The 27,538-nt window shown below is 39.1% G+C and overlaps 1 protein-coding gene across 6 annotated transcripts in view; it reads left to right on the plus strand.

The window, feature by feature from the left end:
- The first annotated feature begins 620 nt into the window (after positions 1-620).
- The window catches only part of nup214 (nucleoporin 214), a 32,498-nt gene continuing 5,580 nt past the window's right edge, over positions 621-27,538 (plus strand). For 2 of the 6 annotated variants that reach the window (XM_039615143.1, XM_039615146.1), the window contains exons 1-32: positions 622-818; positions 1,514-1,709; positions 1,852-2,006; positions 2,136-2,334; positions 2,428-2,498; positions 2,589-2,652; positions 2,858-2,961; positions 5,021-5,127; positions 5,299-5,365; positions 5,853-5,976; positions 8,513-8,671; positions 11,187-11,619; positions 11,710-11,837; positions 11,954-12,042; positions 12,488-12,574; positions 13,604-13,753; positions 13,999-14,157; positions 14,274-14,377; positions 14,492-14,665; positions 14,936-15,018; positions 15,122-15,208; positions 15,549-15,857; positions 16,032-16,196; positions 16,541-16,652; positions 16,980-17,043; positions 19,847-19,916; positions 19,988-20,072; positions 20,599-20,651; positions 20,748-22,271; positions 22,995-23,062; positions 23,167-23,341; positions 23,578-23,730. In XM_039615143.1, the coding sequence (XP_039471077.1) occupies positions 777-818; positions 1,514-1,709; positions 1,852-2,006; positions 2,136-2,334; positions 2,428-2,498; positions 2,589-2,652; positions 2,858-2,961; positions 5,021-5,127; positions 5,299-5,365; positions 5,853-5,976; positions 8,513-8,671; positions 11,187-11,619; positions 11,710-11,837; positions 11,954-12,042; positions 12,488-12,574; positions 13,604-13,753; positions 13,999-14,157; positions 14,274-14,377; positions 14,492-14,665; positions 14,936-15,018; positions 15,122-15,208; positions 15,549-15,857; positions 16,032-16,196; positions 16,541-16,652; positions 16,980-17,043; positions 19,847-19,916; positions 19,988-20,072; positions 20,599-20,651; positions 20,748-22,271; positions 22,995-23,062; positions 23,167-23,341; positions 23,578-23,730 (5,560 nt within the window). In that variant the 5' untranslated portion in view covers positions 622-776. Of the gene's footprint in view, positions 819-1,513; positions 1,710-1,851; positions 2,007-2,135; positions 2,335-2,427; positions 2,499-2,588; positions 2,653-2,857; positions 2,962-5,020; positions 5,128-5,298; positions 5,366-5,852; positions 5,977-8,512; positions 8,672-11,186; positions 11,620-11,709; positions 11,838-11,953; positions 12,043-12,487; positions 12,575-13,603; positions 13,754-13,998; positions 14,158-14,273; positions 14,378-14,491; positions 14,666-14,935; positions 15,019-15,121; positions 15,209-15,548; positions 15,858-16,031; positions 16,197-16,540; positions 16,653-16,979; positions 17,044-19,846; positions 19,917-19,987; positions 20,073-20,598; positions 20,652-20,747; positions 22,272-22,994; positions 23,063-23,166; positions 23,342-23,577; positions 23,731-27,538 lie in introns of all 6 variants that reach the window. The other 4 variants (XM_039615147.1, XM_039615148.1, XM_039615145.1 and 1 more) reach the window with 4 other exon arrangements.

The following is a 27,538-nucleotide window of genomic DNA, read 5'->3' on the forward strand; positions in this document are numbered from 1 at the left end:
TCCTTGAATACAGCCTGAACTCTTGTAAATTCTTGAACTAGTCTTCAAGGATCGTTCTCCAGGATTCTTGAAGGACAATCAGAGCTCTCCTTTGCTGGCTTAGCTGGCTTTTATTCCATTCCCTGACAGCCACCAGTCCATTTAGATAATTTATGCTGAAGCTTCGAACAGTAGAATTGTAGATTAACTATTAGCCAACACTATTATAAGTTTTGGTTAATGGCTCATGGAAATCACTTTGTTGGTGGAAAAAATGCTATTATATTACTGTAAAAAGTGTGACCTTTTTAACAGTAAGTAAAAAAATGCATAAAAGTTATGTTTTCGTATACACACACGTGTGGGTATGTATGTATACATATATGTATATATATACATATATACACACACACACACACACACACACACACACACACACACATATATGTATATACAGACTTACACACAAACAACTTTTATGCACTTTTTTACTTACTATTAAAAAGGTAAAATATATACCTTTAATTATATATATTTATATATATATATATATATGCCTTTCACTCAACCTTTAATTGCAACTCTGGAACATACTCGGCTGTATGAGCTCGTGTTCTGTCAAGCTGCTCTGGTATCTACTCGTCATCCTAGCTGGTTTTTGTTTTTTCTACGGAAAAATCGCGCGGTGTGTGTTTAGTTGTCCTGATGTAGCTAACCAAAACTTTCTGTGGTACATACTAGCAAGAAATAAACGAATACAGCAGGTCTTTTGGCAGAAAAACCCTCAAAATTTCACAATGAGTGACGATGCGGACTCCCCTCCTGAGAGGGAAATGAAGGTATGTCTCTGTTAAAGTTGACTTGACAGGTTAGCATGTGTAAGTTACCGTGTCAGTTCATCCTCAATGTAGTGGCTAGTTTAGCTAGCTGGCTAGCTAAACAAGCCACTTGTCGTGGGTTATGTTTTCTGGTTTAGGCATCCTTAGCCTCACGATATTTACTGAACTGTAATGACTACTTTGATACGATAAAACATTAGAGACTTTCACAGCGGTTTAAAAGCATTTAAATTAAAAGTAGTTACGGCAGTTTCATTCATGCCATATTTTTAGCCCGCTACTTAGGGTTAGCACCGTAGCCGGTGTGATGTTGTGCTTGTAAAGTTAAACGCCGCTGTGTTGGGTGGATTCGTCCTATTAAATTATGCAATTGTAAAATAACGTGTTCTAACACACGTCGCATTTTTTTTTTATGTTTAAGTTTTATGTATTGCTGTAACATTACAACAAGCCTTGCACCGATAGCTAACACGATATTGTAACGTGTTAGCATTGTGCTAATTGAGAGGCATTACAAACATTTGGCTTTGAGATCACCCTTCAGGCTCACCAGCTAGCTTGTCAACAATGTTTATTTACAGTTTGTATTATTCTGTCTCAAAGACGCTGCGTTTGCATTTACCTAAGTGGACCCACAGTTGTTAACAGTTCATAACAGTTTACCATGAAATGAAAGTGTTTGCCTTTCGTTTTAGGATTTTCAGTTTCGTCAGATGAAGAAAGTCAGAGTGTTTGAGCCCACCGAAGATTTGCCAAAAGACAGATCCAGCCTCCTTGCCATCTCAAATAAATATGGCTTAACTTTTGTGGGGCTTGACAGAACTTTCAAGGTGTACTTAACTCGAGATATTCTGGCTGCTGATAAAGGTGATGGCAACTCCAACGAAATAGGTATGAATCCACTACAGTTTTAAATAGTGCAATAATGACAGGTTAAAAACACAATGTTGTCATGACTGATACACCACATGTTTTATGTCATTAATAATTTTTGCTGTTTCACTGTCCACTAACATCTTCTTCCGTATTTTAGTCAAAGGAATACCAGTACTGGCTGAAGTGACCGTGGAACTAGTTTTGCACCACTTGGCTCTCAGTTGTGATGAGCTCACACTGTCTGTGTGTGGCATGTCTGAGGAAGCTGGCTTGTCACTCACATTCTATGATGTCCGCACGTTCATGAACAAGGTAGTTATTTCAGTCTGTCTACCTAATGTGCTAACACAGTCGAACACCTGCTGCCAAATTTCACCTTGTCTGTTAAATGTAATGATGTTGTCTGATTTTTGTTTTAATTTGCATTCTTTGCTTTTCCAGGGAAAACTACAGAAGCTACCATTTGCATTCCACCAGCCAGCTGTAGCACCTGACGTCTTAGTGCAGGACCTGAAGTGGAATCCTGTGCAGGTGTCTGTGTTGGCTGTCTGCCTCTCTGATGGCAGTATAATGATTTTGGATGTTATTGACAGTGTCAATGTGCAGGCCAGGCTGCCTTCTTCAAGTGGAATTACCTGCAGTGAGTGACACTCTTGACATAATTGCTAAATTTATCTGCAGTCCATATCGGTGATGTGGCTCAGTAGTCGTTTACTTGCTTTGTTTACCACAGTTTGCTGGAGTCCAAAGGGAAAGCAAGTAGCAGCTGGAAAAATGGATGGTACAGTCACGCAATATACACCAGTAAGTTATTATAATAATTTTGAATTAAAAGCAAATTGCTTAACAGCCTGTGGAAGCTACAGGAACAGATTTTTCTCCTCTGTTTTAAAGGGACTGGAGGAAAAGAAAGTTATCCCATGTCCACAGTTCTTTACCCCTGGCGAACCTGTAAAAGGTAAGGTAGCCATACCTATGTATATAAATTTAAACTATGAAAATGGTCCATACACTAAGGTTTTTATCTTGGTGGTGATAGATTAGTAATAGATTGCAATGATTCCATAAAATATTTCAAATTGTATAGGAAAAGGAGGAGCTGAGTCTTGCTGTTTCGTTGATGTTCCAATTTCTTGTCTCTCTTTCCTATTTGTCTCTCACAGCTGTGGATGTACTGTGGCTGAAAACCTATGTGTTTGCAGTAGCATATGCTGCTGGAGATGGCTCACTTGAGACCCCCCCTGAGCTAGTGTTGATCTCACTCCCAGTAAGTATGCCAGGCATTGGTTTTTAGATAGATTTTTATCTGGGTTTATCAGGTTTATAAGACTCTGGTTCTACTGTCGAACTGCTGATCAGAGTATGAAGCTCAGTTAAGACCATTTATGGGTACTGGGGGAAAAAATCATCACTGCAGCTCAGTTATGGAGAAAGGAGTTAAATTCATTATCCACATTTTCATCTTTTACCAAACTTGAATTTTCCTTGCTTGCGTTTCTAAGTTTTATCACATACATTTTAAAATGTATTTATATATCAGCAACATGACAGTGATAACAATGCAAGTAACAGAGTTAAACACATGTATCTAACAGATTAGTTATTGATCCGTGAAGTGTGTGAAAAAGATAATCAAGGTTCAAACTGTAACAGTTCAATTTATACTCAAAATATAAATGCACAGCAGTTTTTAAACATTGTTTACAAATATATTTGTGTATTTATGTTTAATGTAAATACATTTAGATTATGGTTAGGAATTCATTAGAGCTGCTTTTAGCTCTGGAAATCTACAAGTCATTTGATCACAGTCATCTTTATTCAGAAATATTCACATACTCCCCACATGAAGTGAAACAGAGCTGGAATGATCCAGCAAACTGATCATCACAATCTAATTGTTCATCATTAGTGTTTTATGCCTCCAGAGCTTTATACAGGTTTTAATAATTAAACAGGGAATACAGAAATGTTTCAGTGCAAAGAAAATGACCACAGAAGAAAAGCAAAGAATAACAGTGTTGATTGTTTTTTTTCCTCCTGATTTTGAACCTTTATCAGGTAGCTCAGTGGTTGCCATTGACAGCCATGAGTACCAAAAGAAACTTCACAGCATTTTGGCATACAGTATTCCTGTATGCCTGGCACAACCAGTCTAGAGGCATGAGAGTGCAAGCGGGTCAGTCAGTGAAGACATTTCTATGACACATCTGTGAAGGAACTTAGATTTCCAGATGGTAGAAACAAACATTTAAAACCAAAAAGAACTGCTTATTCCTATGAATCTGTGATTTATTTATTTATTTTTTCCTTAGGCTTCCGTTAGGTTTCAGTGTATGTAGTTCTGGTGCTCTGATGATATCACAGCTGTGCATGCAATGACCAGTGCTTTGACCATAATTGGGCTTTTGTGCTTTCTTTTCGTATTTACACTACTGTGCAAAAATCTTGAGTCACCACTCATTTCTTCATATTTTGCTTCCAGCTAGACTTTTTTTTTTTAATGACAGAGAAAGCATTATGCAGGCTCTCTGAATGTATTTCAAGGTTTTTCTTTGGACATTGGCTGCTTTTCCACTCTTTTTTTTTTTTTTTTTTTTTTTTTTTCCCCTGTCCAGTCCTTGTATCTGACCATTTTCAGAGGAATGTTTTTGTGTGTAAACTGAAAAAGGCAACCCTATATCAGTCATGGATTGACCTCCTCAGTGCCCATTAACAGTGTGGGATAATCTTAACAGAAAAATTAACAAAACGCAACCAACATCCAAAGAAGAGCTTTAAATGGCCTTTAAGGGACTACTTAAAGAAATTACAAGAAAGACTACATCAGAGAGTTCAGGCTGTGATAAAGAATAAAGGTGATAATACCAAACTGTAACCTTTAAGCTTGTTAGAATTGTACAAACTGTGTTATATGCTGTATTTCCATTTCTGTTTGCAGATGTTCCAATAAATTGCTGCACCTGTTTCCCAGGGGTAGCTCAAGGCGTTTAACTGTGTTAATGTCAAATCAGTTTTATTTTTAAAGCTCAGACTTGTATGTGTGTCAGACAGCTTTACAGTCTGTATACTAAGACTCTTGAGGCCCACTCATCCCCCTTAAATTTGTTTAACAGAAAGCAGATTTAGCATAAAAAAAAAACACCCAACCTTGAGACACAGTTTGATGTCACTAGCTGACAGGTTAATGCACATAAATTACTATATGCATATTGGGGTTCTTTTTCTGGAGTTTAAATTTTTGACATAAATTACAGTGCTACTGAAGTATGCCACTTCTCTACTATAGATTTCTTTATTTATTTGTTTATTTATTTATTTTGCAGAAGAAGGATGAGAAAGTGGAGCCAAAGTTTTTGAACTTTGGTGAATTTGTTTTTGGAAGCTGTACGGAGCGTCAGCACCACTACTTCCTCAGTCACGTAGAGGACTGGTAAGACCAATCCCAACTGATAGATTTGCTCCAGCAGTGACCTGAAAGCCTGATTACTTTTAAGCTAAAGTGCATTGTTTATGCCCTATAAGTTTTGTGCTTTGTTTAATGTTAAGGTCATGGTAAATTGAAGTTTTGTCTCATTGATTTTATTTTTTTTCTTTCATCCAGGGACCTTGTGTTTGCAGCATCAGCAGCTTCCATTGAGGTCAGCGTCATTGCCAGACAAGACGATAAGGTAAACGCTAAAATGTGTGAAAATGTTTTAGGTTTGTCTAAATGTAGAGATGAATGAAAGTGGTCTTCAATGTATTTTCATTTTTCTACTTTGTCTTTACATCTGTTTGTTTTACTCAGTTAAAGTAAAATGCTTCCAAAAAATCGAGGAGGGTTACATAAGTGTTACAGCAGCTTCTACTCAGTCACAATACTTTCCTTCTAAATAATTTAGAATAGCTAAACTCCCACCAGGTCAAATATCCAATGCGTACCTGATTTTTTTTGGTGACAGATGAGCCAGCTTGTGCTTTTGCTGAAGTTTTATCAATTAGGTAAACCAATAATTTTATCTGAGTGCTTCAGCGTTTTAGTGAATTAGACTTGATGCTTTTAGAAACTGTAAATACCCCCCCTCCCCCCAAATCTATTAATTTTCCTTAGATTTTGTTTGAATACTTACTCTCTGTAAACGGTGCTGACCATGCCTTATTGTTACCCCCTTTTAGATGTGGGAAGTTTGGCTCCTAGAAGATTCGAGCAGGGCTGAGCTTCCAGTGACTGAAACAAATGAAGACACTTTGCCCCTTGGCTTAGCTATAGACTACACCAGCCAGCAGGAAATCCACATAAGTAAGTGAATATGACTTTTTATGTATTTAGTTGCTTCACTTGTCTGAGCAGAAGTTAATTTCACATATATAAAGATTATTACTGTTGTTGTTTTGCCTTGTTTTTGTTTGTTTGTTTTTTGTGGCATAACCTTCATAGGGACTTGGGTTATGGGTCATGTTAATTCAGAATATATCAGAGCTTCTCCTGGTTGACTGTGTCAAATAAGCATGACCAGTCTGCGTACAGTACAGTAAAGGTGATCTGTCTGTGCTACAGTTGTTGACAGAAATACTCCTGTCATTTGATTGAGCAAATGTTAACAGAGATAACAAATGTAATGCTTGACTCAATAGAATCCCAAAAAACAAAGCAGGGTTTTAAAAAAATGAGTAAATAAAAAATCATTACAATGTTGGTGTCTCTGCTTAAAACCGCTTTGAAAAAAACCAAAAACAAAACCCTGACCTCATCTGGCACCTTGCCACGTAGATGTACACCTTTCACAGTGCTGGTGCTAGAAATGAGACCCAACACAGTGAGATTTATAAATATCATTAAGGATAACATTCAAGTTTAGTGAATAATCTTGGATCACGATTTTGACATTTTCTGTCATGGTAGTCAAAGCTTCTAAGAATTTGGATCGGTAATGTTGGAAAAACGTGTGGATTGTGTGGGAAAAGTAATGCAGCATTTTGAACACTGGAGAAGCAGTGCAGTGTTAGTGCTCACCATGGATTTATTGTGTTTACGCTGTGAGTCTGGCGATCAGTAGTGAGCTGTCTTCTAACTTGTGTGTCAGCAGAAAACTGTGGAAATGGATGGAAGAGGAATTAATGACTCGATCGCACCATAAGTCAGCAAAACACAGAGGCTCGTGTTAGTTTCGAGTGAATTTCTTTTAGCAGAGACAGGCACATTATATTTGGTTGACTGTGGTGGGTGCGTAGTTTCTAATTCTTTTTTCTTCTTCACCAAGACACACAGTGACCGTCTCTTGTTAAAGAATCAGACAGCTGCGGTGTGAAAAACATCATTCAGCCCTCTTACCGCACTCTAAAGATAGGCGACGGTGCACGTCTCCTCTGCCACCAGACAAAAGTTAATTTGGTCATTTTTAAGTTTAGTTTAGTTTAATTTAATTTAGTCGGTGTTATCTCTTGTAGCGCATTCCCTTGCCTTTGTTTCAACTTAAAAATGTTTTCTGGTGAGAAGTCCCCTAATGAGCCAGTGAAGCTTAAATCCGTCAGGTTTCTGTGTGCATACAGCATTCACCGCAGTGCTGTATTGCAGCATGTGTAAAGAATAGTGATAAGCTATCGTCTCAGTACACTGTTTTATCTTAACTGGCCCAGTCTGCCAGACATTCACGTAGAGCTGCTGTTGCTGTCTAGTCACATCTCTTCCTGTTCTCTCTACGATTCCCTCCCTCCCCATTACGGGGAAAAAAACCCTGCAATTTGAGCAACATTATGACATGATTGTAGTCTGATCAAAACCTTGATCTAAAGTTAGACATTAGGTTGGAAAAGCAAAGGGAGAGTAGGAGGGAGTTATCTGTAGGGAAAAATGCACTCATTAAAATGGCTCACACAAGCTAGAGGACCATAACAAACAACAAAGCCCAGACAATCCTGTTGCAGAATGCTGATGAGGTTTACCGTGTGCCTCTCCCGTCTGTTCGCTCTCTCTCACCCTCTCTCTGCTTGCGTCTCTAAAGCTTTCAAACTTTAGTTTCATAACAGAAAAGCATTAGATACAGTTTTTTCGGGGTGGTGGGGTGGGGGTGTATGCTTTCTTTTTGTCTAAAACTTTAAATCGCACCGCTTCTTCAAGTGTATTTCTTGGCATTTTATTTGTCAGGTTGGGTGTGTATTTGTGTGTGTACATTGACTGTGATTATCATGCATGTAGCTCATGGGTCAAATAGGTGCAAAGTTGGTGGATATTAATCACACAGTCAGAAAAAGCAAACACTTCATCCACTCATGAACAGTTATACTTGATAAATACAGTAGTTTTAGATATAAAACGTGGTCATAGAGAAAACAAAGAGGACTGTGTGTTCAGTGTACTTTTCTGGCATTTCTGAAATGACTAGTATCAACTCTGACTAATGCATCTTTAATTTGTGTCGTGAAGAGTCAGTTTCGTTATTTGAATGGTGGTTTAGACATGATTTGCCATTTTCTCTGCAGCCCACAGCATACTGCAAGGCTTTGGAAAGGGCAAGAAAGTGGGTGTGAGGAGCAGAAAATGTTTCAGGGTTTGGCGAGAAGAGAAAGGCATCTTACTCTTTTACCGAATTACGAATCTTAGGACAGTCTTCTTTGTAACTGACTGGAGTATCTTTTTTTTTTTTAAATGAAGACTGGATACCTTTTTTTTTTTTAACCACTAGAGGGCGTAAAGTTCCAACTTCAATCAGATAACTATAGTGCTAACCTACTGACTTTATACTCAAATGTTCTTAAAACTTGATTTTTAATGTATTGTGTGGAAAATTGCTCAGTGTCTGACTTTGTTTATATCGAATCTTTCCACTCCCATAAAGCTGATGAGAAGACCTTGCCCCCAGCGCCCACAATGCTAATGCTTTCCACAGAGGGATTACTTTGTCCGTTTGCTCTACTCAACCTCAATCCAGGGGTTAAGCAGCTAGTCGTGGCTCCTTCTAACCTGGCTTTGGAAGGGGAGAGACTTCCCAAACCCGGTAAGAAAACCTGTGAATTGGAACGATATTTGCCTAAAATATTTCCTTAATGTCCTAATCATATAATGTATTGATTGCATAGTGTTTGAGCTGTTACAGCTACTCCTTTGGGGATTTGAAGTGGCTATTTGTGCTTTTTTTAATTTAAGTAACAGTGTGTACAGCTCGGCCACTGTATTCAAAATGTGAGGGAACACAGAGACTTCCACAAACCAGTACCTGCTCCGATGGATTTTGATGGATTCATTCGAAGTTTTTAAGTTCATGAGAATGCACCCGTTTGTTGGAAGACACAATTACACACTAATCAATGTACATTTATGAGTACAGCATTCTTTTTTTATGTTAAATAAATTTAACAAAATGACTGACTTTATCTTTAAGGAAGCAGATTTTCTGAATATATCCCTCGTGTTAATTTTGATGTCTTCTTCTTGTCTTTCAATGTTTGATAGCCTTAAACTGTGTTCATACAACCACTTAAGAAGCAGCTGAGCACAAGTTATCACATGACAGCAACTCAGTGCATTTAGGCATGTAGACAAATTGAGCATCAGAATGAGGAAGAAAAAGTGATTTCAGTGACTTTGAACAGGGCATGGTTGTTGATGCGTGTCGGACTGGTCTGAGTTTTTCAGAAACTGCTGCTCTACTGGGATTTTGACACACAACCGTCTCTCAGATGATGCAAAAAAAGAAAAAATGAGCAGTAGTTGTCTGGGCGAAAATGCCTTGTTGATACCAGAGGTTGGAGGAGAATGGCTAAACTCCTTCGAGCTGATAGGAAAGCAGCAATAATTCAAATAACTGCTTATAACCAAAAATATGCAGAAGAGCATCTCTGAACGCACATGTTGAACCTTGATGCCGATAGGCTACAGCAGAAGAAGGTCATGGCGCTTGCCAGCCCTGTCAGCTGAGATACAAAATAGGGTTATAAAAGATTGGAAAAATGTTGTCTCAGTCTTAAGTTTTGCTCCAATATTCAGATGGGAGTGTTGGAATTTGAGTAGTTCCCAACTCAATTCATCTCTTTATTACCACAATACAGCCATCATCTGCTGGCTGCTTCCAGCAAACAAAGTTCCATGTGACAGAGCTCAGATAATCTTCACCTGATTTCTTCTAATCTCTTGAGTTCATGTATGCAAATGGAGTCCACAGTCACCAGGAGTGACTCAGTCCAGTATTGCACCATTGGGATGTGGAAGATTTGCATCATGATTTGACAAATATGCTGCAACTGTGTGATTTTTGTTGTTTTGCATTTCTGAGAAACGTTTCTGTCATCCTTTTCTCACCAAAAAAATCTAAGTAATTTTAAAAGCAAAAAAGGTCCTACCCTGGATTATCAGGCTGTACCTAATATAGCAGCCGTGTAGTGTATTGTTGGTTCTAGTAATATTTAGTAAAGAGTTTATTTCTCAAATTTTTTTTTTTGTTGTTGTTGTTTTTTACATGATGTTCACTGACATTTGTTAAATGTGACCAACAGTTTTTGCCATGCAGTGAGCTTTTACTACACTTACGGCTGTTCGATATAACGATATATATCGGATGACGATATAAAAACGTCTATCGTTTCATTTTACGCTATCGTTTGTTTCGTGGTGTCGCAAAATAAACTGTTTACGGCAATATTTTTTCACCGTTTTGATGGTCACTGTAGTGGCTATATTAATTTGTTAAAGTTCTCTCTTTCTCTTATATTTAATATAACCACACTACAGACGGACAAGCGCCTGTTTTTATGCATTGTGGTTAGAAACAACGACGGTAACACCATCGTGTGTCCGCTTGTTTATGTTCCACATAAACCTTTCACAATAAAGCTCAAGATCCTGTTGAGACTTTTCAAAATAAACTGAATCACGTGAAAGAGCAGATTATTTACGGATGAGAAGCAAAAAAAGAGCCGCCAGGTGCTAAAAAATTAACCTTAGACTCAAACGTTAGAACAGGCTTTTCCCCGCAGCACGCCGTGTAATAAATACTAACAAAGAAAACAGCGGCCGTTACAACTTATGTCTAAAAATGTATCGTTTCATGCATCTGTTAAAACACTGGACTTCAGCTACATGACGCGCAGCTGGAAACACTTCCCACAAGTCGAGCTGCCCGAGATTCACAGAATTTACAGAAAATGTTAAATTTTTGTGATTTATATCGTTATCGGGACGATAGAATTCTTATATCGGGATATGAGATTTTGGTCATATCGCACAGCCCTAACTACACTCTCAAGTGCCTTCTATTCTATGAACAGCTTTTTTTTTTTTTTTTTTTTTGTTCAGTCAGAATCACTCGTAATGGGGTCATTTGCGCAGATACCTTTAAAAACAGTCAGAAATTTGATGTTAAAGATTTTTTTCACCTTTCCACTTTTTTTTTTTTTTTAACTAGTAGAAGCTTGCGCTTGTAGATGAAATTTTGCTTAAAATGTGATGAGATCAAATAAAAGTAATCTTTGTTTGTTTGTTTGTTTGTTTGTTTGTTTGTTTCTCTTCTTTCACAGGCTCTTTGGCAACCCAACCACCCAAAATTGCTGCCTCAATCCCATCTGCCCCAGCAGCATTTCCAAGCCTTGGTCTTACTCCAGCAGCTGCTTCCAGTTCTCCATCCCCTGCTACTTCTTCTGCCGCTGCCCCATTCAGCATTGTTCCCAAAGCTCCTGTGTCATCGGCAGCATCAAGCTTCACTTTCTCCATCCCAACTACCTGCTCCACTTCAGGCCCTTCAGCTTTCTCCCTGGGGGGTTCTGCACCTTTTGGCTCAGGATCATCCGGCTTCTCTTTTGCTTTGAAACCTCCCTCTGACACTCCCTCTGCACCTTCAGCTTTTTCTTTCAACAACCTTTCTGTCAAACCATCAGCAGCACCAGCTCTAACTCCTCAGAGTCTTGCCACTCCTGCGTCCCAGTCTGCAGTGAAACTGAATCTAAATGACAGGTACTGAACTATCACGTGTTTTTCACAGTATTAGTCCTAAGATGTCGATTTTTGTCTAAATGTTTAAAAATTGGTCTGCTTTTTCCAAAGATTTCCAATAGTGGAGGCTACACAACCTCCTTTCTCCTTTAACTCCCCACTGTCCAAAACGGTTGCCACGACTTCCAGCAGTTTGACTGCCCCTCCTTCTTTAGCCAGCAAACCACCAGCTATTTTAGGTAAGAAAGGTGTTATATTTAATGTATGTAAATTTATGTTGTAGTTTTTCTTACAAAGGTCCTCTTGGAATCTTAATTGCAAATGCATGTTGTCTGTTGTTCCAAATGTGTATCAGCTCCAGTGCATCAAGTTCAAACCAGTGTCTCTCCAGCAGTTGTCCAGAAACCTTCTCCTGCTGTCCAGACCCGTACCCAGGCTCCACAGGTCTGATCTCTTTGCTGCGAAGAAAGTTCACTGTTCTTATATCAAATAGGTTTCTTTCAGTGATGTGATAGACTTTTTCAATAGATTAAGAAAAACAACCTTTTAGTCACAATTTGCCAATGACACAAAATGATGATGATTGGTGTTAGATTTGGTCACTCCCAAAGGAGGTGTTGTCAGATAGAGCCCTGGATACATAAGCAATTAACTCATTGCAGCAAAAAATATATTCACAAATCCTAAATAAAGTAACACAAAACAAACTTCTGTTTGACTCTGCAGTAACTGGTTGCTACTGGCAACAGACTTCAACTAAAACAAAGTGAAACTGACAGATTAAAAGTAATATCAGATGACAGGCAGTTTGATATTTTTTAGTTCAGACTTTTTTTGTGTTTGTTGCTATCAGTGAAAAGTAAGTTTTGATATACTTTTCATGAAAAAGCAGGCGGCTGTCAGTGTGAAGGCCCTGGAGAAACAGCTACAGCAAAAGAAAGACTCTGATCCCATCATGGCTGGCATATTGGAGGAGGTGAGACGCATCATGTACTGTAGTGCCATGTAGCAGTGGTTTGTGGGGGAAGAAATGCTGGTTTTGTCGAGTGAATGCTTAAATCTCTAATATATAGGCTCTTGAGCCTGTAGAGAAAAGAAAGGGATAAAATGAAATGCACAATATCAAGTCTCGAAGTTAATCAGAATCCTTTTAATTATATAAACTAACAAATAAATTATATAGAGAACATATAATACTTATACCAAATACATAATAAATAAATGCGACTGAGCTGGAGGTAGCAGAGTTGAAGGTGCTAAGATTTTCACTGGGAGAAACCAGGAGGAAGAGGATTAGAAATGAGTGCTAGGGGGGACAATTCAGGTCGAATGTGTTACTGACAAAACTGTCCAGTATATCCACTATCTCTCCTCTGCACATGTCCAAAGCATCTCAAAGGATGTTGAAGACAGAGCTGCCAGGCAGGAGGAAAAGTCCTCAGATGAGAATTATAGATGCAGGGCATCCAGAGGGTTGGTGGGACAGAGTCAGATGCTAGGGACAGGGTTAAATGGAGGCAGATGATCTGCTGTATGGACCTGTAAAGCAGCTTGAAGAAACAGAAGAAGAAGAAATGAATACATTATTTATTTCATTGAGATAACTTGTTTCTTGTGTTTTGGGTGTTATAACACAGTAATTTCCCAACGTTTGGGCTCAATAAAGTACCTTCTTATTTTTCACATTATTTGTTATATGGAGAGGCAAAAGATAACAAACAAGTAAATATTAATGCCATTATTTTATAAGGACGCATCAGATTATGTGCAATAATGTGTTTCGATAAATAGAGCAATAGGCATAGGTACATTAGCTAAAAAGTTCTATAACCAGCTTTAATGGTGCAGGTGTCTAGTTATTAACTAGTTCCGAAGACTTAACATACAAAGTTGTAGGATTTACAAAAAGTTAGTGGACTTTATTTAGGACACCATTAAGGCAACGTGTTATTTAAATGTGGTGTCTGGCAGAATATTACTAAACATTTCTTTGACTTGCCATCAGATCGCGCACTTCCAGAAGGAATTGGATGACCTTAAGGCACGAAGTGCAAAAGCTGACTTTAAGGTTGGCGCTGATGAGGAAATGAAGGAGTTGAGGAAAGAGTCGGAAGACCTCCATATTTTCACCCTGGAAATCAAGGAAACTACTGAGGTAAGACAACGGTTGAAACACTGAATCCCGTCCACAGACTGCTCTTCTTCCTTTTAACATTTGATGTTGAGAAAGCCAGTAAAAATAATTTTGAACAACCCTAAATTCTGCAACCATAAGACTTCAACCACTGTGACTTTAGAGTCCTGTCTGAAGCAGTGTTTGGAAGATGGTGTCACTCTAGGTTGATAAATCTTTTAAAACCTCCTTTCAAGCCTTTTTGTGTGCGTTTCTGTAATCTTTAGTCACTCCATGGTGACATTGGTACACTGAAAACTTCGCTACTGGAAGGCTTTGCTGGGGCAGAAGAAGCCAAGACCCAGAGTGAATTGAGCAAAGACAGAAATTACAGACAGCTACTTTACAAAAAGCCTCTGGACCCACGCAGTGAGGAACAGCTCAAGGTGAGAAATAAAAGGACAGATGACCCCATGTTTGCATGAATTGACAGTTTTAAGGTTTTACAAAAAATAATCTCCTTCATCATGTATATTTGATCGTTGTTGTTTTTTTAATTCAGGAGATTCGAAGGCTATACCAGTATGTTATGTTCGCTGTGGAGGATGTTAATGACGTCTTGGATGTGGAATGGGAGAAACACTTGGAGAAGAAGAAAAAGCAGAAGTGAGTTTTAAAGAAGATGGCAGATAATTGCACCAGCAGTTTGTGTGTTGGATAGAAAGAGAGAATAAAAAATTGGATGGAGTGTAATTTGTTATTAAATAAATCTCTTTACAGACACATGGTTGTGCCCGGGCGTGAGGGTCTGTTCACTACACTGTCCAATAATCTGTACATCATCAACCAGCAGAAGAACAGACTGGACCAGCTGGTTAAGGAGCTCACTTCGCTGCGCCTCTACAACAAAAGAACCACTCCTGCCAGAAGTCCTGCAACACCAATGACAGCTAGGTAAGGCCTGGCTGGACAATGTGGGGAAAAAAATCAGGGATTTAGGAGGAGATTAGGAGTTTGTTATATGGGGTAGTTTAAGGAAAGACTTACGTTTTAAGTTAACCATAAGCTACGGTTTTTGGCAGTTTTTGAGTTATTAAAAAGTTTTTTAGTCAGCTTGTACTGTAAAGAATGGTTCCAAGCAGCATTCCTTACATTGCATGGATGTTCACACGCTTTCATTTGCTCCTATTGGATAAAAACACCATGTTTTTGTGTTATTGTTAGTTTGGAAAATGACCTTGAGACTTTAAGAGATGCTCTCCTGAAAACCAGGCTGGACCCTACCCCTTCTAAGACCAAATCTCCAGGTATCGATTTTTTTCCTACCGTCTGCATAAAAACAGCACAGGATATATTTAATTATTTCAGTATGTTTCTCAGTATATTTCAGTATGTATGATGTCTCTGCAGCCATCAAGATATCACCAGTTAAACAGTCCCAGCTGCGCAACTTTCTCTCAAAGGGACAGATGCCTCCTGTCCGCTCAACTGCACCAGGTACTAGAATTTCTGGTTACGTGAAAGTTTTATCCTAAATGTTCAAATGATTGTGTATTTCGCCTTTTGAAAAAGTATACGAGAAGCCTGATTTTAAAGTAAAGTGATGTTAATCAAGACCTGTTAGTGTGTTTCATAATAAATCATAGTAAATCTGCGTGCTAATTTCATGTCTACAGTAGCTTTTTCCTCACAACTGCAAATATCGCTTCCAAATTCAACACCAGCTTTATTTCAGTGAAATTAATATTGAAATCCCTATGCTGTTGCTCATACTGTGTAATGCAGCAGCACTTCACATATTGGCATCGAAATGTGTTTATTCATTTTTCTGTTTCAGCCAACCTGTCTCGCTCAGCCTTCCTTTCACCTAAATACTACGAGGACTTGGATGACGCGAGTTCAACATCTTCCCTGTCCCAGTCCCTGGAGCCTCACCCGCCTCACTTGGAGCAGGAAGAAGAGGAGTTGCAGACACGGCCCCCTCCCATGTCCTCCATACCTCCAACATTGTCCACCCCCCGCCATCCTACCGTTGTGAGGACCCCCTCTATCCAGCCGGGCTTCGGAGCCATCCAGTCCACCCCTTTATCTAAAATTCAGTCAGGACAGGGTATGGGCTTTGGACTCAGCCCTATTGCCAGCCCCAGTAAGTAAATTATACCAACTGTTGCTGTTCATAAAAAATTTCGAGGATATATTCATAAATAATAAATGACTTCATGTTATAATGCCATATTTTACTGAAAGTAACGTAAAATAATGTCGCTAGTCCTAGATGTGGATGTTTTTATAGATATTGATTACTGCAATAATATTCCAGTTCCAACAAATAAGATTAATCTCAGCGGGGCTGACAGCACGGCTCTCGCCACAAAGACAGTCAAGCATGGAGCTCCACCAATTGAGAGGACCGCACCCGTCACCATCTCTGCCCAGCAGGCTGCAGCCACTGCTGCTTTACGCAGGCAGATGGCCAATAAGTTGGGTAAGTAATAGTGTGCAGCAGTCAAAATGTATTTATTTGTTTTTAAACAATGAGGAAGATGTGCATGTGTTTTTAGCTCCAGTGGGCATTTAGGGATCTTTTAAATATTATATTGTTATTCCCTCAGTAATTCACCAGGGGGAGACAAAGACTTAGGGAACAAATAAATGTGTAACTGTTAGCTCATTACCCCATCCTGCCTGAGAGTAATTTGGTAAAATGTTTCCATGTAAACAAAGCAGGCTTAAATAAACCTGGAGACTTTCAGTTTGATTGCTTCTGTCTCATCTGGTCCCTTTTTTCCAGCTGTGAATTTGTCTAATCTGCATTTATTTATATTCCAGCTGTGATCAATACTTCACTGACAGAGTCCACCTTGAAGACTGTTCCTCAGGTGGTCAATGTTCAGGAGTTCAAGGACAAGGGGACTCCTGTGGTGGTTCCTTCCAACATCAGGTAAAACCTAAAACAAAGGTCACTTCTCACCTTGCTCAATAAATCTCTAATTTAGCAGATGCAATAAAAGTAATGCCTCCCACCCCTTTAATGGCAATTGACAGGAAAGCAGATAAAATGTGTCAAGGGTAAACTACAAATACAGCAAGACTATATCTTCCAAATAAGATGGTAAACCCAAAGTAGAAGTCTCTATTTGTTTTTATTCTTGGTCAATGTTACAAACTATTCCTCTGTATAACTGTAAACAAGATTACTGGCATATTTGTTTATATTTTTGTGCCATATGAAAACTGTGCCCTTTTACGGTTCTGCTGATGTCCCCAGCTCCTCGGTACCAGATCCAGGATCTCAGGTCTTTGCAACAGTTTCTTCCAGTCAGGCCAAACGGGTGAGTATTTTACATCCATCACTCACCGACCTGTCATTTTGTGTCTTTGTGTTTCTTGTTACTGTTACTTGGGTGACATAATAATTGTCACAAATCTCAGTTGACTTGCATGTGAATATATATATATATATATATATATATAGATAGATAGATAGATAGATAGATAGATAGATAGATATATATATATATATATATATATATATATATATATATATATATATATATATATATATATATATATATATATATATATATATATATATATATATATATATATATAGATATATATATATAGATAGATATAGATATATATATATATATATATATATATATATATATATATAGATATATATATAGATATAGATATAGATATATATATAGATATAGATATATATATAGATATATATATATATAGATATATATATATATATAGATATAGATATATAGATATATATATATATATATATAGATATATAGATATATATATATATATATATATATATATATATATATATATATATATATATATATATATATATATATATATATATATATATATATATATAGATATATAGATATATAGATATATAGATAGATATATATATATATATATATATATATATATAGATATATAGATATATGTATACACAGTTAAGCCCATAATTATTCATACCCCTGCCAAATTTTGACTTAAAGTTACTTTTATTCAACTAGCAAGTTATTTTGTGACTGGAAATGACACAGGCGTCTCCCAAAAGATAATAAGATGATGTACAAGACGCATCATTGTGGAAAAAAATATTTCTCAGCTTTTATTTACATTTGAGCAAAAAGTATCATGTCCAGAATTATTCATACCCTTTACAAACTGTCACAGTCTCTGGGAAAATCCAAAGTTCCATCCATTCCAAATAGTCAAAGCTAAAAGCATCCTAATTACCCTGATTAATTGGGAATAGCTGTTTTAATCAACTCAACAGGTGAAAAACAGCAGCTCTCTGCAGGTGGTTTGTGGACAGTCATGGCTAAGACAAAGGAACTCAGTGAGGACCTGCGGCTGCGCATTGTGGCTGCTCACAAGTGAGGAAAGGGCTACAAGGCCATATCCAAATGTTTTCAAGTTCCAGTGGCTACAGTGCAAAGTATTATTAAAAAATACAAGATGTTCCGCACTGTGGAAAATCTCAGAGGACGTTGTCGGAAGCCAAAAGTGAAACCTGTGCTGGCCAGGAGGATAGTGAGAGAGGTGAAAAAGAATCCAAGGATCACCACCAAGGCCATTCTGGTGAATCTGGGCTCTGCTGGTGGCAATGTCTCAAGGCAGACAGTCCAACGGACACTGCACACTGCTGGGTTCCACGGATGCAGACCAAGGAAAACGCCACTTCTCCAGATAAGGCATGCAAAAGCTCGTTTGGCCTTTGCAAATGCTCATCTGGACAAAGAAGAAGATTTCTGGTCTTCAGTGTTATGGTCAGATGAAACAAAAATTGAATTATTTGGTCACAATGATGTTGCCTTCATTTGGCATAAAAAGGAGAAGCCTTCAACCCACAGAACACCATCCCCACTGTCAAACATGGTGGTGGGAACCTAATGCTTTGGGGTGTTTTTCAGCCAATGGCCCAGGGAACCTAATCACAGTAAACAGCACCATGAAAAAGAGCAATACATGAAGATTCTCAACAACAACATCAGGCAGTCTGCAGAAAAACTTGGCCTTGGGAACCAGTGGACATTTCAGCATGACAATGACCCAAAACATACAGCAAAAGTGGTGAAGAAATGGTTAGCAGACAACAACATTAACGTTTTGCAGTGGCCTAGCCAGAGTCCTGACTTGAATCAATTGAGAATCTGTGGAGGAGCTAAAGATCAGGGTGATGGCAAGAAGACCCTCCAACCTGAAAGATTTGGAGCTCATTGCTAAAGATGAATGGGCAAAAATGCCTGTGGAGACATGCAAAAGCTGGTCTGCAATTATAGGAAGCGTTTGATTGCTGTAATAGCCAATAAAGGCTTTTCTATTGATTGATTATTGAGAAGGGTATGAATAATTCTGGACATGATACTTTTTGCTAAAATATAAATAAAACCTGAGAAATATTTTTTTCCACAATGATGCCTCTTGTACATCGTCTTATTATCTTTTGGGAGACACCTGTGTCATTTCTGGTCAAAAAAGAACTTGCTGGTTGAACAAAAGTAACTTTAAGTCAAAATTTGGCAGGGGTATGAATAATTATGGGCTTAACTATACATATATATATATATATATACATACATACATATACATAAAAAACTTTAAAATGAAAAAAATCATGTAAAAAAACAAACAAAACTTAAGTCTTCAGTATATTTTTGTGCGCCCAAGTGCTAAATAGTAAAAGTTAGGTATATTCATAGCTTTATGTTCGTCTTCTCACAACTTTCAAGAACATTCAGCATGTGAGAATTCACAGTTTGCTGACAGCTTTTTCCTGTGAAGACCATTATCAAGATGGGTGAGAAATGTCCCACCTCCCACCCATGTTGATGTTACAAATTACAGTTGGGTGACAGGGGTACTTCTCGCAGAGATCCTGTTCTTGTGGAGCCCCAAGTTCATGTGCTGCACGATTACCTATTACCTATTTTTCTCTATATGTGCCTTAAGTTTATGCCTTAGTGGACTTGAGCTTTCACCTCAAACAATCCTGTGTTTTTAAATTGTGAATGCATCATAGTAGTGTTGTTTTTCTGTAAGGTTAATAGTTAAGCTGTAATATTCATTTCATACATGTATTTAAAACTGTCTCTGCAGAATCCTGTCCAGGGTGTCCAAAAAATGCCTGCAGAGACTACAACCATCCCACAGAGCAGTTTTGTTTTTGGTAAGCACTGACACACACAGACACACACACACTGTAAAATCCTGTCATTGACTATAAACTTTTTCTTTCAGGTCAGCCGTCCAAAACTGATGGTTCTGTTGCTCCTCCTAGCTCAGCTGAGCAAACCAGCAGCAAGGGTTTTTCTTTCAATTCAGTGTGAGTTGATGTTTATAAATATAATATATTTTTAATGACCCAGCAGTATTTTATCGATTATACAGTGTTTGGGATTATTTTTGTCATAAAAGCACACTATAATAGAAAATGTTTTAAAACACATTCCTCTAAAGGCCAAATTATTTTGTAGCCTGCACTCGGGGGTGTATATAAAATGCATCCTCTCACAAAGGATTTGGGCCAGCTCACTAAAGCTTTCCATCAGCTTAAAACTATGCTTGACTGGGTGGTAATAGCTCCTGGAGCAAAATCATAAGTTGTGTACTGAAAGAGTTCTCTAATGTAATCCAAATCTAGCCTAATAGGAGAAGAAACTGTAGGTGGGGGTGAGCAAGTGTTTGTTTACATCGCTGTATTGCTGTGATTGGCTGGTTAATCCAGCAATTTTCATACGTAAATATGTCTTGTTACAAAATATAATGAGCTTCTCACTGTTGCTGCATTTAAACTTAAATGGTGTTTTGTTTTTTGTTTTTTTTCGTGTTTTTTTTTTTTTTTTTTTCAGGTCCTCAAGCTTCAGTTTTGCTTCAGTTACACCAGGAGCTGGAATGCCACAAGGTAAAAATGATACAGCAGCTTGTTAGGATAGATGTAGGAGCTGTGAGATTACTGATGCACATTATTTCTATTTTTTTCTTTCTCATGTTTCTCCAGTGAAAGATGCAAGTAAATTCTCTTTTGGTGGAAATGGTAAGATGGTGTTTGGCCAGGCTGGAGAAGAGTCATTCTCCTTTACCTCAAAGTCCACCTCCCCTGGTCTTGGCACTGGGTCTCCCACTTTGGCTCCAAACGCAACAGGTGAAGGTGCTAAACCCACCTCGACCACAGCCACTCTGAGGATAGAGCCACAGCCTCCAAAGACAGCTGGTGGCGAGACTCTGGGCATTTTTTCTGGACTAAGGGTGGGCCAAGGAGAAGAAGCTAAAGATTCCTCCACTAAATCTGCTGTGGCAGCGTTTGCATTTGGGGACACTGGACTTGGCAAGGGCAAGGCAGCAACACAGTTTAGTTTTGGAACAGGTCTTCCAAAATCTGGAGAAGATTCTTCAACACCAGACTTGTCCGAAGGGGCCCCCTCAGGCAGTCTGTTTAAGCCTCCTGAATCAAACGCCAAGCCAGCCTTCTCCGTTCCACAGTCTGGTTCAGCCAGCTCAGCTTTCCCCGCATCTTTCAGTAGTCTTCTTGCAGCCGCACCAGAGACACAAGAAGAACCAAAAGCTGTCCCTCAGCCTTCAGTACCTGCTTCGCCCCCTGTAAAAGAACCTCCCACCAGTGAACCTGAAGTAGAGAGCACCAGTCGTCCTGTGATACCTGAACCTGCAGCACCTGCAGCCACCACAGAACCCACCACAGCAACCACCCAGACCCCTACAGTGTCAACACCTGCTCCTGCTTTGGCCACACCTGCCCCTACCCCAGACCCTCCCTCGACTTTAACTGTGCCAAAAGAAGCAAACCTTCCAGCACCAGCCAGTGCCCTGTCCACAACAGAAACCACCCCAGAGCCATCTACCACTGCTACTGTACCCTCTTCAACTGCTGCCACTGCAGCACCTGTAACTCAGGCAGCTCCACCAGCATTCCAGATTCCCACGTCTGATAAGCCAGGCTCCATTTTTACTCAGCCCGCTCCTGCAACTACAGACAGTAGTTCTGTCGGAGTCACACCAGTTATCAACACAGCTGCCCCAACTGCAACTACTCAAACCTCTACCGTTGTTAGTAGTGCAACAGCGACTGCTGTGAATAACGTGTTTGGGCAATCTGCTGCACCTCCAGCTTCCTCGGCCCCAGCATCAACAGGATTCGGCTCAGCTGGGTTTGGTACATCAACTGGTTTTGGCAAAAATGTGTTTGGCCAGGTTAGTGGCTTCGGCCAGCCTGCAAGCAACACTGGAACATCGAGTGGATTTACTTTTGGACAGTCTGCATTTGGAGCCACTTCTAGTAGTGCAACTACTGGCGGAAGTCTTTTCGGTGCTTCTACTGCTACCAATGCAAGTTCTTTCTCCTTTGGAACGAGCAGTGCCAACACAGTAAGCAGCACTGGCACTGGGCTGTTTGGACAAAGCACAAACCAGGCTTTTGGCCAAAGCTCTGGATTTGGACAGGGTTCTGTGTTTGGGAGTAACACCACCACATCCTCATCTTCAGGATTCAGCTTTGGACAACCGTCAGGTGAGTCAGTTTCTGGACTTGATTGGATCAACTCCAAAATGATGTTCAGAGCTCTTAAATAAAAAAAAAATCATTGAAATCTTTATTTAAAGCTATTTTAAGTTTTGTGGCTTTTTATAAATTGGAAAAATGACACCAAATCTCAGAAAGAAATTGGTATTGAAACTTCTATCATTTTGCACCCACCTAACAGGGACCACACTGTGTCACCAACATGGTGAAATGATCAATAACTAGAGCTTCTCGGCTGCATGCTGTTCAGTCACATTTGACAGTGATGATACTAACACTGTCTGACAGCTTATGAACTGTGATGTCTGTAAGGTTAGTGGGCAGTGGAGGATGTGCAAAGTTTTACGCTCACTCTGGCTGACCTCCACATGTTGTGGTAAATGTGGCACTTGTGTTTGAAATGGTATCATCTTGCAGGAAAGATTTGTGGTGTACTGTCAGCCTGAGTGGGATGGTGGGTGTCATGCCGTTCCCAAAGCTTCTATAAATTCTCAGAGCAGTATGTGAATGCCTCCAAGTTGGAAGCACAGCTGATGTCAGTGCATTAACTCAGCAGTTAGTCCCAGCTTGGCATTCCTGATTTCATACTTTATGGGGGGTCCCACTTTTCACTCTGTAGTGATGACTATAAAATGGGCCTGGCATCAACGGCCAAATGCAGTAATCTGATCTCGACTATCTTAATTGAATTTGTCTTTTGTTCTCAAACAGGTTTTGGCTGCTCTTCTGCCAACCCGGTGTTTGGCCAGCAGTCTAGCAGTGGCAGTGGATTTGGACAGGTATGACCCACCTTTTTTTTTTTTTTTTTTTTAAACCAACTTTGGGAAATTTCTTGAATTCCCTTTCTTCTAGACACATTTTTGAATTAATGTTTATCTCCCAGCAGCAGCCATCATCTGGGAGTCTCTTTGGTTCAAGTTCAGCTAATACAGCAGTCTCATCTGGTGGTGGAGGATTTTTCAGCGGCCTGGGAGGCAAACCAAGCGAGGACGCTGCCAACAAGAATCCGTTTGGCACCACTTCCTCCACTGGAGCGTTTGGACAGTCTAGTCAGACAGGTAGGCTAACTCAGTTCTATGAAAATGTCTTCTGAGGCTGTGGTAAGATGTAATAAAACTGCAGATTAATTAGAAAATTTGAACAGTAGTTGCCGATTTATGTCGATTGAGAAATATTTTCATTTTCACTCAAGACTTCGTTCTGAGTCAGTCGTAACTACTTTGTCAAAGAACAAACCAAATAAACCCAGATCATTTTATTGTTGTGCAATTACATTTACCTGTCTGTCTTCTAGGTACCAACAGTCTCTTTGGTAATAGTGGTGCCAAGACCTTCAGCTTTGGACAGTCCTCCTTTGGGGAGCAGAAACCTTCTGGGACCTTCAGCACTGGTGCTGGAAGTGTGGCATCCCAGGGCTTTGGCTCATTCTCTACACCATCAAAACCAGGTACAGCTTTCCTTGTAATTTTAATGCATTTGTTCTTCACTCCCTGCTTTTTACTCTTGATATATTTTCACACGTTTTGAAAGTTGTGCCTAGCTAGTTGTAATTCACAGGTAACGTTTTATAAGATTTATTGCTGCTGAGATTTTAAAACCAGACTTCTTTCTGTGTGCTGTTCCCCATTGCTTTGGAAAGGGTACTTGTGGTGAAAACTGAGAATTTTTGAGTTGTGTTAATTTAAATAGATATTGTAGACATGAACACAGGGCTTGAAAGCAGAGTTTAAAAAGTGTCAATATTTCATTTTGGATTTGCAGCTAAAATAAATACGTGCAAACTTTAAGACATATTTAGGAGTTCTTGTAAAAGTACAAACATTGACAATAGAAGGATCCCTTCTGTCAGGCACACACACACAGAGTGGGCAACAGAGAAACAAGAGTCAAGACGGTAAACCCACATAAAACAAAAGAACGTTTTTAGTTGACAGGCACTACACCACTTGTATAGTATACAAGTGGTGTGTGTGTGTGTGTGTGTATGTGTATATATGTATATGGGTCATTTATCAAATCACCAGTTCAAAAGCATAAACATGTTTTACATTTTTTTCACATCCTCTGACTCACTGTGTGTATTTTTTTTTGTGTGTGTTCTTAATAGCTTATAACATTTGTTCCTGATAGCTCTTATAACTCTTTTACACATACGGAAATGGCTTGGGAAAAAACTACACAGAAGTTTTAACAATGAATAAAGAACCAGAAAAATGTTATGACATCATGTATTTTTTTTCCTGTTCAAGTAATATCTATCCACTTATTAAGGATGGACTAAATCATTCAGTGGTCTTTCTAAACTAGATCAAGTGTCATTTGGTGCTCTCCTGCTGGTGGCTGTATTTGTACATGCATACAAGGGAAGGTTTAAAAGACAGTAGCGAGACCTACTATGATGTATGGTTTGGAGACGGTGGCACAGGCAAAAGGACAGAAGGCAGACCTGGAGGTAGCAGAGTTGAAGATGCTAAGATTTTGCTTGGGAGTGACAAGGAGGGACAGGATTAGAAATGTGTATATCAGAGGGACAGGTGAGGTTGAGCTGGTTGTTGACAAAGTCAGAGAGGAAAGACTGAGTTGGTTTGGACATGTGTAGTGGAGGGATGGTGGGTATACTGGACAAAAGATGTTGAATTCGATGGATGCTGGGGATAGTATGAGAAGATGGAGGCAGATGATCCGTAAAGGGAGCAGCTGAAGGAAAAAGACATGTCTACATAATGTATATCATCAATTAATTGATTTAAACGTTTCTACACTTGTTAGTCACGCCAGAAATACCAGTTGTTAAGCTAAATAATGCATAACAATAATGATTTCATTTTGTAAAACAACAGTTACCTGTTTGTTCAAAGCCTGCAGCCCATCTTTTTCTGTGATGGGAACTTGTAAACAAGTGAGGTGGAAACTATGTAGATGACAAAAGTGCAAACCAGTGCATGTCTGAAACTTTGATGTAGAAAGTCAGTCACCGTATATCGGCTGTGTCAAAGGAAACTGACATATAACCATGCAACTGAGGCGGTGTGTAACCACACGATGCACGACTATGTGGACAAGAGAAGAGAGCTACTAATTCTGCTGCTGCAAACGTTGGGCGGGGGGAGTAAGCATGAAACTGTGATTAGTTCTTTTGCATTTCTTTCCAGGCCCTGGCTTAAGGGCTCTGGTTCATTGATGTGATAGTTCAGTGATAGTTGGATGACTGTGTTAGAAACAGTTTTAATACTTGGCAGCCAGTTCTTGACATTGCTCTCACCTTTATCATCTGAGCTACAGCGAGCACTCTTATCTCCTCACCCCTGAGGACAGAATAGACTGTGAGGTTGTCAAAAGCTTCATTGTTCCCCGCAGAATATTACTAATGCAGTGCCAGTCTTCACCATTGCCAAGTCACAGTATATGACCTCAAAGATCTGATGTTTATTTGAATCGATTCTTATTTACTACACAAATGATGCGTTTAATCTACAACTATTTATTTATAATGAAATGACTGCAGGGGTACTTCCTCAATGGCTTCTTTTTTCATGTTAGTGTATCCAATCTCAGCTTCTGCATCTGACATCCCTCTGTCACCGCTGTGATCACTCAAAAGCAACTATATATAGTAACTTTTCATACCTCTTTAACAACTGCCTCTTCTTAAACAGACCATTTTTCCCAGTGACTGGACACTGAGGTTTTGCTCTCCCATAGGAGGAAGACGTGTCGGTGACATCACGTCTGTTAAGTAAAGGCAACAAATAGAAATTTGTTATGGACAAAATTTTTCCTATAACAAATGAACTTATCCATCCCTATACCATCATGGATGCTTGCCTTTGCAGAGTGCTGATTTCAAAAGTCATATGGTTTCTTATACTCTTTAACCTGGGTACAGGATGAATAGGACTTTGAAAAAGAAATTCTAATTTTCTTTTTAAATCTCTCAATCAAAGCAAGCGACAAAGAGTCATTTAAACCACTGCTTAACTGTGTGAGTTATCTACAACATTTCTATTTCTAAATGAGGAGAAGACTGAGGTGGTTGCTTTTGGTCGCCCCGAACAGCTCAGCGACTCCGCTCACACTCTTGGCACGCTTGGTTTTAAGAGTCGATCTTTTACCGGGAATTTGGATTTTATTTTTGACAGCGGTTTCAAATTCGACGGACAGATTAGCTCTGTGGTCAAAGCAGGTTTTTATCAACTCAGACAGTTCGCCAAATCAAGCCCTATCGCCTTCATAGGGACTTTGAGAGAGTTATTAATGCTTTTAATTGTATTTGCCCCAACTATTGTAACTCCCGTTTTGCAGGCTTGGATCACTCTGCTATCCGAAGTTTATAGTTAGTTCAAATTGCGGCTGCTCGACATCTTACAGGGACAAAAAAGTGAGAGCACATTACCCCTCATTTATCTGAGCTTTTAAGTATCCACACTCCACTTAGGGCACGAAGGTCTTCCAATCAGATGATTCTGGATGTTCCCAAGACAAGGCCTTTTTGGTTGTAGGCCCTATCCTGTGGAACCACCTACCCCAAAACATCAGATCTGTTTGTAATGCAGAGACCTTCAAGTCTTTACTCAAAACTCACCTGTCCTTCCTGTTCTTTGAGTTGAGTACAGACATCTCAGTACATTCCTATTTTTATTCTGTTTTTATTTTAGTGTATTATATCTATTGATCCTTATTTTTTTGTTTTCACTGGATGAACCTGTAAAGCACTTTAGTCAAGAATTTGATTGCTTAGACAATGGGATAGTTTTCCACTTCCGCTCAATGCATCTTAAATTAAGCTCAGGCTCTAACAAGCAGCACTGCTTTCGGACCTCGTTTAGATATGGTTTTGTCTTTGCATTCTAACTTTTTAACTCAAATTTGTGGATGAAGCAACAAAAATTGGTGACTGATCACAGCATTCAAAGGGTTCCTGATTTCCACCCCAGAAATGTGTGTTTTCCATGCTGCGTTGCCTGGGCCTGAATCTGTTACGGTGTTAACACAAAGAGACGACCACTCACGCTCATGTTCACACCTGCTTTCAAATTTAGAAACACAACTAACCTAAACTCATACATGTCTTGGATGTATAATGTAATTTCCTGTAAAAGTTGAACTCCTCAAATTCTTTGTAGTCTTACTTTGAAACATTTAAAATGTTTCTCAACACACTGGTGAACCCCACTATATTTTTTTAAAAGTGGTCTTTACTGTGTAAATCACTTCTGAACATAGCTGGGGTGCTATGGATAAAAACCAGTGCAGCA

The sequence above is a fragment of the Oreochromis aureus genome, linkage group 7 (assembly GCF_013358895.1).
Source record: "Oreochromis aureus strain Israel breed Guangdong linkage group 7, ZZ_aureus, whole genome shotgun sequence".
In the NCBI taxonomy this organism is placed as follows: domain Eukaryota; kingdom Metazoa; phylum Chordata; class Actinopteri; order Cichliformes; family Cichlidae; genus Oreochromis; species Oreochromis aureus.